General features: G+C 31.1%; 1 protein-coding gene across 1 annotated transcript in view; it reads left to right on the top strand.

Moving 5' to 3' along the window:
* The first annotated feature begins 3,469 nt into the window (after positions 1-3,469).
* Positions 3,470-15,115, top strand: part of LOC119837544 (dihydropyrimidinase) — a 41,903-nt gene continuing 30,257 nt past the window's right edge. The window contains exon 1 of the mRNA XM_038363143.1: positions 3,470-3,687. Coding sequence (XP_038219071.1) covers positions 3,646-3,687 — 42 coding nt within the window. The 5' untranslated portion in view covers positions 3,470-3,645. The remainder of the gene's footprint in view (positions 3,688-15,115) is intronic.

Below are 15,115 nucleotides of genomic sequence, written 5' to 3'. Positions count from 1 at the left end.
TCTCATTGATACCGGAAAAAGATGACGCCAGCTAAAGTGTAAATCTAGGCTTGGAAAAATTTGCTTTATAACTATGTTACCTAAATAACCCCCCCGAGTTAACCTTGAGCTTTCCAAGGTCAGATAAGAGCGGGACACAGGGATTAGGCACGATCGTTGTAAATATTAACTTTTGTCTTTGCTACATGATCTAATTTATAACTTCTGAAGTGGGTTTTATTAACACGCTTATTTTTAACCACTATCTGCGTTCTGTGGGTTCACCCGCGTAGATAATTTTTCCTTTAAATCTCAACGTTAAAACTTAGTTCTATGGTTAAATTGGAATAAAAAGTTTGATAAGTTATTCTTTGATACATTAGCACCTGTCAGTGAAAGTCCCGTCAAAATCGGTCCAGTCTTTCCACAGTCGGTATGTACAAACTGTTGATATGTTATGTATCAATGAAAATTTTGCTCATTTAAGTAATAATTAGGTAGGTATGTCTACAAGTAATCCGCACTAACATTATGAATATGGTCTCCTTATTTCTTACTTATTCACGGTTAAATCGCTGGCTATTAAATTCGACTTAAATATTAACTTGCGTTTGAGTCGAAATTATTTATAAAACATTAAACAGATTATTCAGGGAAATGCTTTCTCGCTTTAATAAAATAAATATAGAAAGCAAGAGAGTCTAACAAAACAGAGTGACACGAAAAAGGGGAATAAATGGTTTACAATATACAAAAAAATGGTGCACACGATACAATATTTTATACACTGGATTCTAGAATCTAGTGATATCATGTCTGGATACATTCAACAAATAAACAGATAGCGGACACGAGAATCATATCTCTATTCATATCTGATACTATTAACAAAGAGCTTATGGAAAAGCTTTATATAAATAAAAAACCGCAAATATGTAAAGTGACATGTGTATTTTATTTATGTTTATCAATTAAACTATGTAACTATGAACCCTTTGAAGAACGCAAACTAAAATAGAAAAACATTGTTGTGATTAGACTACACTTTTTTTTAATGTCACAGTCGGCAGTGGTGTCGGTGGGACGCCGCATGGTAGGCGCTTCTACCGTCCATAAACTTGTAGCGAGGCATAAGGTCCATTACAGACCTTACGGCTCTACAAATGGATTGCCGACTTTAAATTGGGAAGGGATTAAGAAAGGATTGGTGAGAGGACAGAGGAAGGGCAGGTAAGGAAAAGGATATGGGCCTCCGGCTCCCCCACTCACCGAACGAAACACAGTATGCTATTTCACGCCGGTCTGGTCTTGATGTGGTATTTCCCAGGTGCAATTGGCCCTTTGGAACTTTGTTTTTTACCCTTTTTTAGTGAAAAGAAATGTATGTCTATTAGAAATTATGATGTCGCCAATCGATTATTGTATGTTACTTAACTTATGGATAGAATATGGATGTTGTTACGATACAGATATATTCAGCAATACGATATATAAAAGAGAAAGTAATAAAATTTTATATAAAGACATTTATAGGAGTAGTAGTAAGAAGTTAGAACTATTAAATTAGCCTAGACATTATAATCAGCTGATTACTAATTTATTCAGTAATCTATGGTAACAAAAATAAATCGCAAAATGCGTTGGTCAGTGCAAAACTCGAAAACAATCAAAGTTCTTATGGAGAGAAAAAAAGTACCATGGGTGAAACCGGGGTGGACCGCTAGTAGTATTATATTATTATCAGTGGTAAAGTTTATTAGACCCACCAAAGTCAACAAAGGCACGAGAGCCCTTTGTATTGTATGCGTTTAATATTTTATCAACATCGTCTGTAAAACCTAATGGGTACATTGGGAGGATACAACCTTGAAATCTCTCTTAATTAAATAACGCGTTATCTGATATGGTTCTCGGACAGCAAAATTATTTATGCCCTTCAAATATATATATATATATATGTACTAGATAAAATAAGTCAATATAGAACATAAGTCACATAAGAAAAAATACAAAAATTGTACTTTAAAATGAATATGTTTATACTAGCATGAGATACCGGGTTAGCCTGCCCTTTATCATATAATAAGGCTTCAAATATTAAAAATAAGTAATAGACAGATGGAATTTTTTTCTAGATCTAGATTGAAAGCTTTGACGCAGGGACAAATAGAAGACCGACTGAAAATTTAGTTTAGCACAGCTGATTTCTAACTGGGCAAGGACTAGGCAAGCGACGTGGACGGAATTTAGTATCTAATCTTTTAAATCACTAAAAATATTATAAGAAATACACATACACAGCACAGATTTAAGAATTGTCTCAATTTCTCCCACAATTTAATAAAACACAAAGAAAATGTAATTTTGGAAGGCGGAGATTTATTTGCACATATTTAGACAGATACTTAAATTTATTTTGACTGTTATCCATCGCAATAATTTAAAGAAGACCCATATGAAATATGACGAAACTCGAAAATACTTTTTTAAAAACACGGTTTATAGGCTTGTAATTGTAGAAATGTTTAACTTTTACTCCGTATTTAACCGTTTAAAAGTGTCTTTATATTAAAACATGAATATAATGAGCGAGAAAATAATGCATAGAATTTTAAATTATTTTATCATTTTTTTCTCCGATTTATAATACTGAAACTCAGATTTAGAAACATAGAAGACAAAGGAACGTTCTGAAAATTTACATTAGTATACGTTTTCGTTTAATATTAGTAGACGATAAAAATAAGCAAATTCTAAATTTGTGGAATATTAATCAACTGTGTATAAATTATTTCTCGGTGATAAATAAAAGTGGTTACAAGGTACCTACCTAAGCGATCTTTATCTATTAATACGACAATGCTTAAAATATGCTCCAATTTTACGTCTTAAGAAAAATATTTCACCGTTAATCCAGGCTTCAGGTGTAACGTAGGCATGGGTGTAAAAACTTATACACACTTGCACTTTACACTTAAATTGTTGATAAAAAATCTTTTTTATAAAATATACATCGTAAAAGGGGCGCGAAATCGACTTCGCCCGACACACGTTTCGATTGAATGTTTTGGTAAAGACCGGGACGAAACGGTGCGTACAGCGCGCGTACCCTTGTCGCAATAATCGACTTTTTTATTTTTGTTTTGAACGCCATCTACTATTAGTCATATAAACAATCTTTATTTCTCACACTGATTCCTTCACGAGATAAATGGAAATCAGGAACACTGCTAATTAATAAGTTACGTTAAAATTTACATAATTTAAAAAAAATGTTTAAAAAATTAATCGAGTATTGAAACTACTGAAATTCAATAGTATATCGACACCGTCGATAGAATTATTAAATGAATGCATTAAAAGTTATTTTAATGCCATCTATACTTCACTTCCGGAACTATTTGCAATAGGAGATTCTCTTAACCAATCACTGCGAAGGACGTTTTTACGCACGCGTAGTAGAATAAACTAACTTCACTCAATGGAATTTTGACTACAATCAACAGTCAACTTCAGTGTATAGATAACCGTTTATGAGTATTGGTTGTTTGGCGGGTATTTGAGCGGCTCGAGAGGATTGCGAAAATTTTATCGCTTCTACCGCCTACACTTGTTTTATAAATAAACAATCGTGTTTAGTGAATCTGTGAATTTGAAACAAGAAAAATGACCAACGCACCAGTGAAAAAAGTGCCTATACATTTACAGGTAATTAAAACATATTGTGTCCCTATTATTTTTTAATACGATAAGTAGTTTTAACATAAAAATAATGTGTTGTTTCTTCATACGAGCTATTTGAGATAGACAGTTACGAAAACCGCTCGCGGCCTATTTTCTAACTAGATTTAGGGCAACCTGGGTGTTGGCATGCTTGTTTGAACCCAAGTATTAAAATAATATTTTTTGAATAGGTAAGTACGTATTCATTAAATTTTTTTATTTGTGATTGTTTCACTGTGCCACATGTTTGGTTTATGATATCGTCTTATCGTTAGTTTTTAAACATGACTTATCGTGCATTTTTATTTTTAGCCCGGTTAACTAATTAATTAACAAAAATTTACATAAGAATAGACTAATTTATTTCCAACTATGTACGTACATGCTTATTCAATAATAGAAAAAAAAAACAGCATTTGAATTCTTATTTAAAACTAGCTGCATCATCTATCATTTAGGGGTAATAAAAATAGATGTTGGCCGATTCTCATAGATACCGGATAAGCACAAAAAATTTCATCAAAATCGGTCAAGCCGTTTCGGAGGAGTATGGCAACGAAAACTGTGACACGAGAATTTTATATATGAGATATCCGAATCAAACTTATATTACAACACTAACATACAAATCTTATATTTTATTACCTATATTAAAGTCCTAGTCATTTAATTAACTCATAATTACCGTATTCCGTGTACCTGCAGACGTGTGTATCTGTTGCGATGACATATTTACAGAATTATCTTTAAAATAAAGTAATTAAAATATCTTAAGACTCAGTTCTAAAAGAATTAAAAAATCATGGAAACTCAATTTTTGTAATCACAAAAAGTTACCTACTGTAAAAAATTAAATAAAAACACCGTTGTTATTATTATATTCCTATGTTTTATATTCATATTTTCGTACAGCGTATATATTTTTAGTTTTAAATAGGTATATAATTCAGGTATTTTCTATACGAGTATATTTGTTTGTATGTGTAGGTTGGCTTGAGAAGTTGAAAACATGAGAAATTTTGAAAGAATAGAAAAAATTTGATCACGAGGCAGGATTTCACCGCTTTGAAAAATTTTTTCTATTCTTTCAAAATTTCTCATTTATAAAGCATTTCAATGCTATAAAAAACTAAAAATTAAAGTTGAAAACATTTTCAATTTTTTTTTTCTTCAAAGTACCATTCACATAAAATAAAAAAATTATGTGAGTACTAGGAGCTATTGTCAATTTATATTGGGGTTGTGTCAAATCGCAAAATTTCCTCCGAATTTCTCGGGTGTGGTTAGCTCACTAATTACCAGTGTGTTGTTAATGTTGTGGATAGATATTGTGTAGACATGAAGTACTATATTATGAGATTATGTACGTGTATTCTTCTAGTTCGAACTGAGATACCATCAAATACTTTAAACAAAAGGGGAAGCGTGTCCTTTGCCTTGGTTCCGGTGAATGACCCTGTAGAATCGCCATACTAGTACGGTTAGCAAAAACATGAGATAGAATATAATAGTAGATCATGTTAAATGATTTTGACGATAAAAACTATTCGCCGCTTTGAAAAATTATGTAAGTAAGTAAATGTTTTTTAACTTATTGTGTTCAAATTCTCGTTTGATACGGAATTCCTGACATTTCAGGCTGGTATTTTGAATTCATGGTATATTTTGTTTTTAGATCATAATTGTATTTTAATAATTCGACGATAGCAATTATTATTTGTTATTACTCAAATTTAAATTTTTTTTTTGCTATGGCCTTCCCGTTCCCAATAGAGATTCTATTCTTATTATTCGTATTCTGCCCCTATCCAGTAATAAAAGTACGATAAAGATTTATTTTATTTTTCAAAGAGTCTCGTGTAGTTCATTGTTACTCTGATGAAATTTGAAAGAAAAAACTTATTGGGTACCGAATTTGCTGACCGTACACGTAGTGGTAGTAGGGTGGTACTTGGCAACAGAACGTGACATGCGCAATGGAGTCCTTCTTATGATAAAGCAGCATCAGCGTTATAGGAAACCTTGTATCGTTTTTTTAGCTTAAGTGACTTAGTTTATAGACATAGGAGTATTTATACACACACATAGTATACCTTTTTCATCAGAGAGAAGAGAGAGAAGTATTTAGTCCATTTTGAATGTTTCTTTTTTCTTCTACGAGAACACAAACACACGCGCAGACAGTTTTTTTTTATATACAAATATTTGTATGCAGTAAATATTAATAGTGAGAACTCAATAATTAATAAATCTGCTATGATTATCTTAATAGTAATTAATCAGCTCATATTACAATAGCTCAAAAGTTATCTGTCTGTCTGTCTAATATTAGTGTTATGAGTTTAATCGTCTTCAAATCACCTCCAAACTCATAAGATTTTCTACATAAATTATACAGAATTGGAAGAATAATAACGCAGTATAATAGTCCCTCTTTTTGCTGCGATAATAGTTTAAAATGTATCTATTCTCGAAATAAAAACCAAATGAACTTAACGTTCCGCTTTGCTGCGCTGCTTTTGTTGGCGTTATTAATTTAGGAACTTTAGCTGTGACTTTCCAAGTGGAACCATTTTCGAGTTTATCACGGCTTCTGTTCATAAAATGCTGATTTTACTAATTATACTCGCTGTCATAGAGACCACAGAACAGGTTAAAGAGGTCAGAAGACCTATGAGAAAAATATTTGAATGCGCATATGTCAATCTGTGTATTGTCAGAAACTACAATTGCTGAACATCATACATTGCATCTAATGTTTATGCATATGCTATGTGTGTGGCGAAGAATAGCGCATTGTATTGCGCGCATCGTATCTAGTGCGTTCATAGCAAGTGTCGCGAGTAAATAATGGGAGGAAAGCGGCTACACGCGTTCTACAAATCTCTATTTATTTCCTTTCTAACTTCTGTCATCTGGTCTGTAGTAACGACCAACAGATAACGAAAAAAATCTGTACTGACGAAAGGTGGATAATGACTTTATTTGTAGAGTATATCATTCAACTCAAAAGAACCATTAAATACCATTTAACAAATTGTATTGCTTCTGTATATTACAAAACTTTGCAATTTAATAGGTAATTCAATATTAATAGTTAAGTGTGTGACGAATATTTATCTTAAAAAACAACACATTTTAAAACGTAGGATTGTATCTTTAATAGGTTCTAGCTATAATTTTATAGCATTGTTGAAATAACTAAAACATATTATAGTAACCGATATGAAGAATTCAATTCACAATTTTGCACGTCATAGAAAGTATTAATTAAAACACACACACACACAAAATTAACTACAAATTTTTACCTGTGCAAGAAAACGTATTAAGAAAACACATGCAAAGTCACGGCACGAGATATACATTATCGTAACCGATTCCCGCAGTTCTATTCTCGGTTTAACAAAGGGTGATAAAAAATGATTTATGGACGGAACCGGGGTGCTTAACTAAGCTTCTAGTGAAGCGGCCTAATGAGATACTATTAATTTTATGAGTTACTTGAAAAGTAACTATGTGCTGTATTCAGAACCTTAAATTTGTGAAAATATTTGCGGTAAAAAGTATTTCCACTAACGTGTATTTTTAAATAATAAAAAAGTAGGTCCAAATGGTTCACATATACCGATAATATATTTTGTCGATATCTTTAGTAATAAAGAGTTAGTAGTAGTACTTAGTAGTAGAGTAGAGAGTAGGAGTAGTAGCATTAATAAAGAGTTAGTAATATAATTAGTTAAATCGCAGTAAATGAAGCAATCATTTAAAAATAATAACTTTCAAAACTTCCTCATTATTTCACACTAGCTGTTCGCCCCGGCTTCGCCCGTGGTACATATATAGTCTATGTTACTCGTGGATAATGTAGCTTTCGAATGGTGAAAGAATTTTTAAAATCGGTCCAGTAGTTTTTGAGCCTATTCATTACAACCAAACAAACAAAGTTTTCCTCTTTATAATATTAGTGTAGATTAAACTTACTACATTAACCTCTTTCAACTTCATCTTTATAAGTTTAGTAAGCTCTGTATAATCTATAAACAAACAACCAAACTGGGTATCCATAACAGGATATATTGTTAAATCTATAAATAGTTTAATGCAGTATATAAATATAAAACTTTCTCTGGAATCGGCTGTTGGTTATCGGAATGAGATTAAATATAGTGAGAATTGATGTATTTATGAGATTCGTGCAGGTCTTGTATTAGATGAAAAAGGAAATATTTATAGATATTGGAACATAATAATAACTGTTTATACTTTAATAGGAAACATAACTATGAGACAGGAATATAATAAAAGATGTTTACACATTAGACAGTAGGTATCTAATATACAGGTATATTCTACGTTTAAAGTTGTATCTTTATTATATTATTGTATTTTTTGTTTGTTATCACTTGTGTTCGATGTAGATATTTAAACATGATTAGTTTATTTATTTTTTATAAAAAAATTTCAAACTGTAAAATCAATATCTAACTTTCGGATAACATTTTCGACCGTCACTTCCTTTATCTCATCTACAACCAATCAACAATTAATTATATATTTCATTAGTTTAAAGTAATTTGTTGACGCCTGTCTATTATACAATTATTGCTTTTAAAATGCGTAAATTTACAGTATCCTTTTTCTAAACAAACAGGATTTTCGACAATTAGTAAAAGATTTCTTCCGACTTATTATTACTATGACGCACCGGGATTTCTGATAACAATACGAACGTAGAACATACATATGTATGTGCTTATGTACGTACATAGGCAGTCGTGTGGTTTTTGCTTTCACTCACGCAAAGGGTTTTAATTTAACAGTCACGAGATATGTGCGGTTTATATTGAATTGTCGGTATTTTCTTGTAACAGACATTCCAATTGAAGATATACACTGTTTTCATTTTATAGTACTGATAGAAAAATATGTGAAATGTCCATCGTATTGTTCATTCGTGCAATCTCCGTATTTAAAGACAATACAAGGTTTGGGTGCGTTGGTTTGGCGAAGGAAATAATCAAAACGAGGGAGCATAAAATATTAAACAACCGTTAAAGTTCTGTAGCCCCTTGCACCAATATTACATAAACATTTTAATTCTAAGTAAATATCTGAGGTGTTCGACCTGAAAGACATTCTTTCAATATGGTTAAACATATAAAGTAATAAATATCAATATCGATTTAACTGTGTTATTAAAATAAAGATATACAAACCATCTTAGGATAAACCGATGATAAGGTTAAGTGCCTGATAAAAATATATTTGTTTTTAATACAGTTTATATACCTTCAATACAGTCGGTATTCATACAAAAATTATATTTCTTTATGTATGTACCTTTGTATTCGTAAACATAAACAATCCATGATTCAAAATATAACTATTTTCAGCAGTTCAACAGATTATTTATATTTAAGAGTAATGAAATGGGTTTGTTTAAGGCAAATAGAAGCGAGATAAAACTTTTATAAACATTAAAAACGTTGAGGAAAAAAGCTGCTGGATAGCTATTAAGCAAATATAAATCTAATCTTAAACCTGACTATATGTTCGTTTATCTAAAGATGATTCTCATCTCAGCATGACCTTTATATAATCTAGAATCTATTTAATTGGCAAAACTTGATAAGTATTAATTAATATTCATAATATAATGTATTTTCGTGAATTAAATCAATGTGATATCCTTTAAATTATTTGAAATTTTTAAGAGTTAAAACGTATATCTATCTAAATACGATAGATTTATCACCTGTAGCAGGAAAATTTGCCCAAATGAATTATATTATTAACATATTGAACAATAAAAATACAAAATTATAATTATTATATTTACTTTTAAAATGCAATATGTCTGATTTCCAAATGATCAAAAAAATATCGCTTGATTTCTTAGTATTATAATAAAGCCTCACTATCCATAAAATAAGAGGAGGAATTACATATTGAAAACTTAATAATATCGTTCTTCTGCCATGAAATCATAAATTTTGTAGTCTTATAACTTAATAATTATATATAATGTAGCTGCATTCATTGTAACAGTTCTTATTCTAAGTACTACACTTGTTGAAATTAGAGAAAAATATATTCTGATACAATTTATATGAGCATTAAAAATTATATATTCCACTATCGTTACGGATTTTTCTATTCATTTATTCACATGAATTTAACGTTAACCACTTCAATTAGCGCTAAAAGTGTCTATCTACTGGGAAGATAATCATGACTGACGCGATAAATAATGTAGGTACATCTTATATGAACGTACGAGGCAAACATATTGCATGATGATTGTTAAAACAAACTGAATTGTGGACTCAGTCATTTGTTTTAGTACTGTCTTAGGAATTTGGCATATAATAACTATTCGCGTATGAAGTATAATTGACCATCCAGGTTACCAAACTAGTCTATTCAATAGTCTTTTTAAAATCTTCTTCGCCTATTATCTAACCACCTCATATTAACTTCAAAGAACGCTCAACAAGGGTATTAGGTATTTAATATATTTCAGTACTCTGAATTAAGTATCACAAATTCCCCTCCAGGCACTAACAAGCTTGTACATCATTTTTTCTTACAGAAATCTTAACAATTTCTATTAAATCAATCCACGATCGACTACTTACACAAGACGTCACGATTGCCTAACTAAATAAACCCAGAAACTCCGTTAGCTGCAGTCATAATTTTGTTTACACCAAACGCACTTTATGTGTAACCTAATTTTACGCATGCGTAACCATGACAACTAAGAACCGTAAACCACAGTAACACCATCTCGAGACAAAAGTTATCTTATTTACTTCTCATGTTTGAGTTTTTATTGATAATCTGATAAGTACAGTGAGTAACAATGTTAGATAAGCGGCGATGACTGAGTGGTTAAGACCTCCGACTATAAAAATCGGGGATTCGGGTCCGGACGAGCGTACAACAAATAAATGTTTTTTTATCCAGTGTTTTTGTATATTTACTTAGTATTAATCAAAGTACTATTTACATTTTTAATACAAGAGCACACATCGAAACAAAATAAAATTACATCCAAAGAGTTTGCAAAAAACGCTTACATAGTTTTAAATATAAGTTTTAAGTGCCAACGTCTGCAAGGGTACCGCAATGATATAATCGTTAGGGGGCGACTGAGTCATAGGGGTGAATATTAACTGACATAGAAGTATGCAGTAATGTGTTGGAATAAATCCAACTGATTGTTAAGGGGATATAACGCTTTAACCAAACTGTATTACCGATATGATTATTTTGTTTGCGGTTTTATTGTGATGGTTAAATTCTATGTGTATTCTCCAGCTGATTTTACAGCCTATCTTAGCTATGAATGTGGCAATTATTTATTATAGAATTTCTCTATGCCCTAAAAATATTAGCATATTAACAGTTAATTTCTTTAAAAATAAAAATTGAAAGTTGTTCTCACAAAACACGAGAAATATTAACATACAATTAATTAAATGTATGTAAAAACGTATCAATCGTAATGAAAATGGGTCAAAACTGTTTAAATTCGATACCTTCAATATAGTCTTGAATAATCCGTTTTTCGTAGCAAATAATCCATTCTTATCAATGACTTAAAAATACACGCTAGAAAAAAAAACCCCTTATTATCTTGCCTCTATCCTAAAGTTTTAATTAAAATTCAGTGTTTACAATGAAACAAAAGTAAGTATCAATGTCCTTTAAAAGCTAATTATGAAGAAACAAGCAAAATGTAAAATGTTTTTTTAAATTTGTCTAATGGAATAAAGCATTCTGACTTGAGTTACTTACTATTTAGGATATATTTGATTGTTGGAATGGACTAACATAAAAACTACAAAACTTATTCGAAAATTCGTTCACTATCACACATGCTTTGTAATGTGATTGCTTTGTGGTTCATATATAGCCCTTAGGGTCATCACTCAGGGTCCAGTAGTTCCCGAGATTAACGCAATGAAACAAACATACAAACTCTTCAGCGTTATAATTAGTATAGATTATATTTATATTACAGTTACCAATCGTTAAAGTCTAGTCCATACAATTGCTGAATTCCAATTGTCCTGATGACAAAAAACCTTGGATCAACAAAAGATTGGATTGCGATATACATAGCAATTGGTTTGGTCAATGTGCGTCAGTTTGGTGACCATATGTAGTTCCGACCTTGAATTAAACGTTTATGTGTTTACTACCATAGACTGTATATATGTAATAGAGTTTAGTACTTCAATGTTAGAGTGAAGTGCGCTGGAAGAGTGGTCTTTTATGGATGTATGTATGTATGTTTGTAGGATCTGAGATTAAAGTTACTAAATGGTTAGATGGTTAGCTTAGTTAGGTAGCAAAGTTATTGTTAATTTCGTCGAGAGTATGAGAGTATATCTTGATATCTAATTCTTATTATTAGGACTGGGTTGAACCTTAGTAACTAAACAAAATATGTCCTACGACATCGATAACGCAGTTAATTAACAATTCTTATTAAGGCTATATTTATTTAAAAAAAATTTATCACAATATTGCGCTTATTAACATAAACAGATTAAATAAATGAATCACACTATAATGATGATTTTAATCCCATAAAACTCTTAACTATTTGCAACACAGTACACATCACTTGATAGACAACTTTTTTACGGAAGACACCAATTGTGACAAATGTGGTCAGCTTGTCTTTTAACACGGACCTCCGAATTATGTGTTGTTACAATTTTGGCTTCACAATGTCCGTATATATATTTATAAGCTTACAGCGACCCGTGTCACAAGTTTATTAGAAGTTTTTATTATGTCACTAGGTGTAGAATTTGAGGAAATATGTTTATGTCGAATTAATCGAATCAAAAACTCATAACATATGGTTCGGGATGATGTCTTTGTTTCAATTTTATTTGATTATCTATAAATATTACAGTTATAACGAGCGTTAGAAACGTAAAATTTAGCAAATAGTATTATGTTATCTACGTGGCAATTGGTGTTTTACTTTATTTCCTGGAACAAATTGATTAAACAGCTGCGGTGATTAGGACATATGGTGAATTGCGCTAAACGAAGCATCCAGATTAGCACAATTACTTTAGAGTTAAGCTTTGTGCCGCATAATACATCTACATAATGTTTCATGTAGGAGTCATTTAAAAACCAAATTATTTTCTTTTAATAGATACATAACTTTTAATATCAATAATATGTTGTGTATTAAAACAAAGGCTTATTCCGACCTATCTCTAAAAAGACCGTAGCTATGTTGGTATCTACTTATCCATTTTTTATAGATTATCTATACCATTTAAGATGATTATACGGAGTTAGCTTAGTGAGACCAAAATAAAGTCGCTGAAGTACCTAATCAAGAGACAATATATTTTCTCAAATGGGACCAAATGTCAAATATTTCCTATCAAACAATAAAACCATGTGAAACGGTTGGATACCCTCCGTAGTTTCGCGAAACAATGCCAAAAAAATACAGTCAAATTGAGAATTGAGAAATTTTTTGAAAGTATGAAAAAATTCGATCACGGGGCGGGATTCAAACTCGCGTTTCTTGCCAGAATGTGATCGAATTTTTTCTATTCTTTCAAAAAATTCCTCATTTACAAAAGCATTTCAATGCTATAAAACTAAAAAAATAAATTGAGAATTTCTTTCATTTTCGGTCTAAAATGAATATATAGTTTCGTGTCCAATAATAAAAAGGTAACATCAAACCAATGTATATTTCGGCAATTTACCCCAACAACGAAACTGTGTGAATTTCCAATAACACTTTCTATGTAAAAACAAGCGGAAACTCAATACGCTTTTAGTAATGCAAACACCGAAAGGTTGTTCCACATTAGCTCGATTAAATAAACAACTCTCGAAATTATATTCGTGTGTAGCGGAGATTTCGTAATATTAATCTGATATTATAGAAAGCTTCTAGTATATATTTATAGGGATATTGTTTTGTACGAAATAATGTTTTTTTGTTAGCTTTTTACAATTGTAATGTATCTAATTATGCCAAGACATACTTGCTTCTAGTTTCTTCATCTGGTGTCGTTCAACCGGTTTTGATAAATGAATATGTAAAATATAATAGTTATAAAAAAATATGGCAAACAACTATTATATCTATATGAAATAAGATGTTTTTCATATTTATAAAAAGCATTCATATAATTTTCTCTCATGATGTTTTCTATCATCTGTCATATCCACACTGATTGTTGATTATAAGATACTTTTACTTATAGAAAACTAGTCTACAAATAATTATTCTATAAGTAAACTCATAACAAAACAAACCACATGTGTCGTAACCTTTACACTGTGTCATAACTTACTCAAGTACCTACTATTATTTTCTAGGACCGCCTACGGAAGTTTCTATCGCTATTTCTACACTAAAACTCTTCTATTTTAAAATGGTGACACAATATGTGTTTCTGTAGGTACTTGTAGTTAAAATAAAGTTTAAATGCAATTTTGTTTGGGCGAGTTATGAAGACTAACGTATTTTATAAACATAGGTTAGGTTAGGTTAGGTTAGTTCGTATAACTATTTATAATACACTAACGGCCCGGCCTGGCCTCGTCCGTGGTACATAGCCTTAACACTCAGGGATGACGTATATATCTAACGATGACAAACATTTTGAAATCAGTCCCATAGTTCCTGAGATGTTTTGTATTTTGTTCGAACGCAAACTAACAAACAAATTTTTTATTATTACTATTAGCATATAGATAACTAGCTGTGTCCCGCGGTTTCACCCGCGTAAGGCCGTACCCTGTTGGAATATCGGGATAAAAAGTTGCCTATATGTAATTCCACTTGTCCAGCTATCTACGTACCAAATTTCATTGCAATCGGTTCAGTAGTTTTTGCGTGAAAGAGCAACAAACACACACACATCCTTACAAACTTTCGCATTTATAATATTAGTAGGATAGGATTTAAATCTTAGACAAGTAAGTGTTGTTTAAATTGCGAATGCAACTAAATATAATCATAAAAAACATTACTACAAAATGGCAATACTTGAACTATAACATGAGATTTATCTATCGTATCTTCGAATCGACTGCTATTTCTCTCAGATAAGAACCATCTCGAAAGACCAGATTATCGATTGCAAAACCGCACTCAAATCGATGTATTCAGCAAAGATAGATGAATACTACACATATACAAATATTATCTTCTTTGATATATATTAATTACGTGTCTCGTTGTTTCTCAGCAATGAACACCTGAACTACTCAACCGATTTTAATCAAATTTGCACACCCTGTGCATTTTTTTTCAACTTAAAAGATAGGATAGTTTATGTTATAACAATTACCATAAGTGACTACCCAGGCGGAGCCGGGGCGTGCAGCTAGTTTACTTATAAAA

Source organism: Zerene cesonia, chromosome 28 (assembly GCF_012273895.1).
Source record: "Zerene cesonia ecotype Mississippi chromosome 28, Zerene_cesonia_1.1, whole genome shotgun sequence".
NCBI classification, from domain to species: Eukaryota; Metazoa; Arthropoda; class Insecta; order Lepidoptera; family Pieridae; genus Zerene; species Zerene cesonia.
This window is presented reverse-complemented; position numbering and strand designations above follow the sequence as displayed.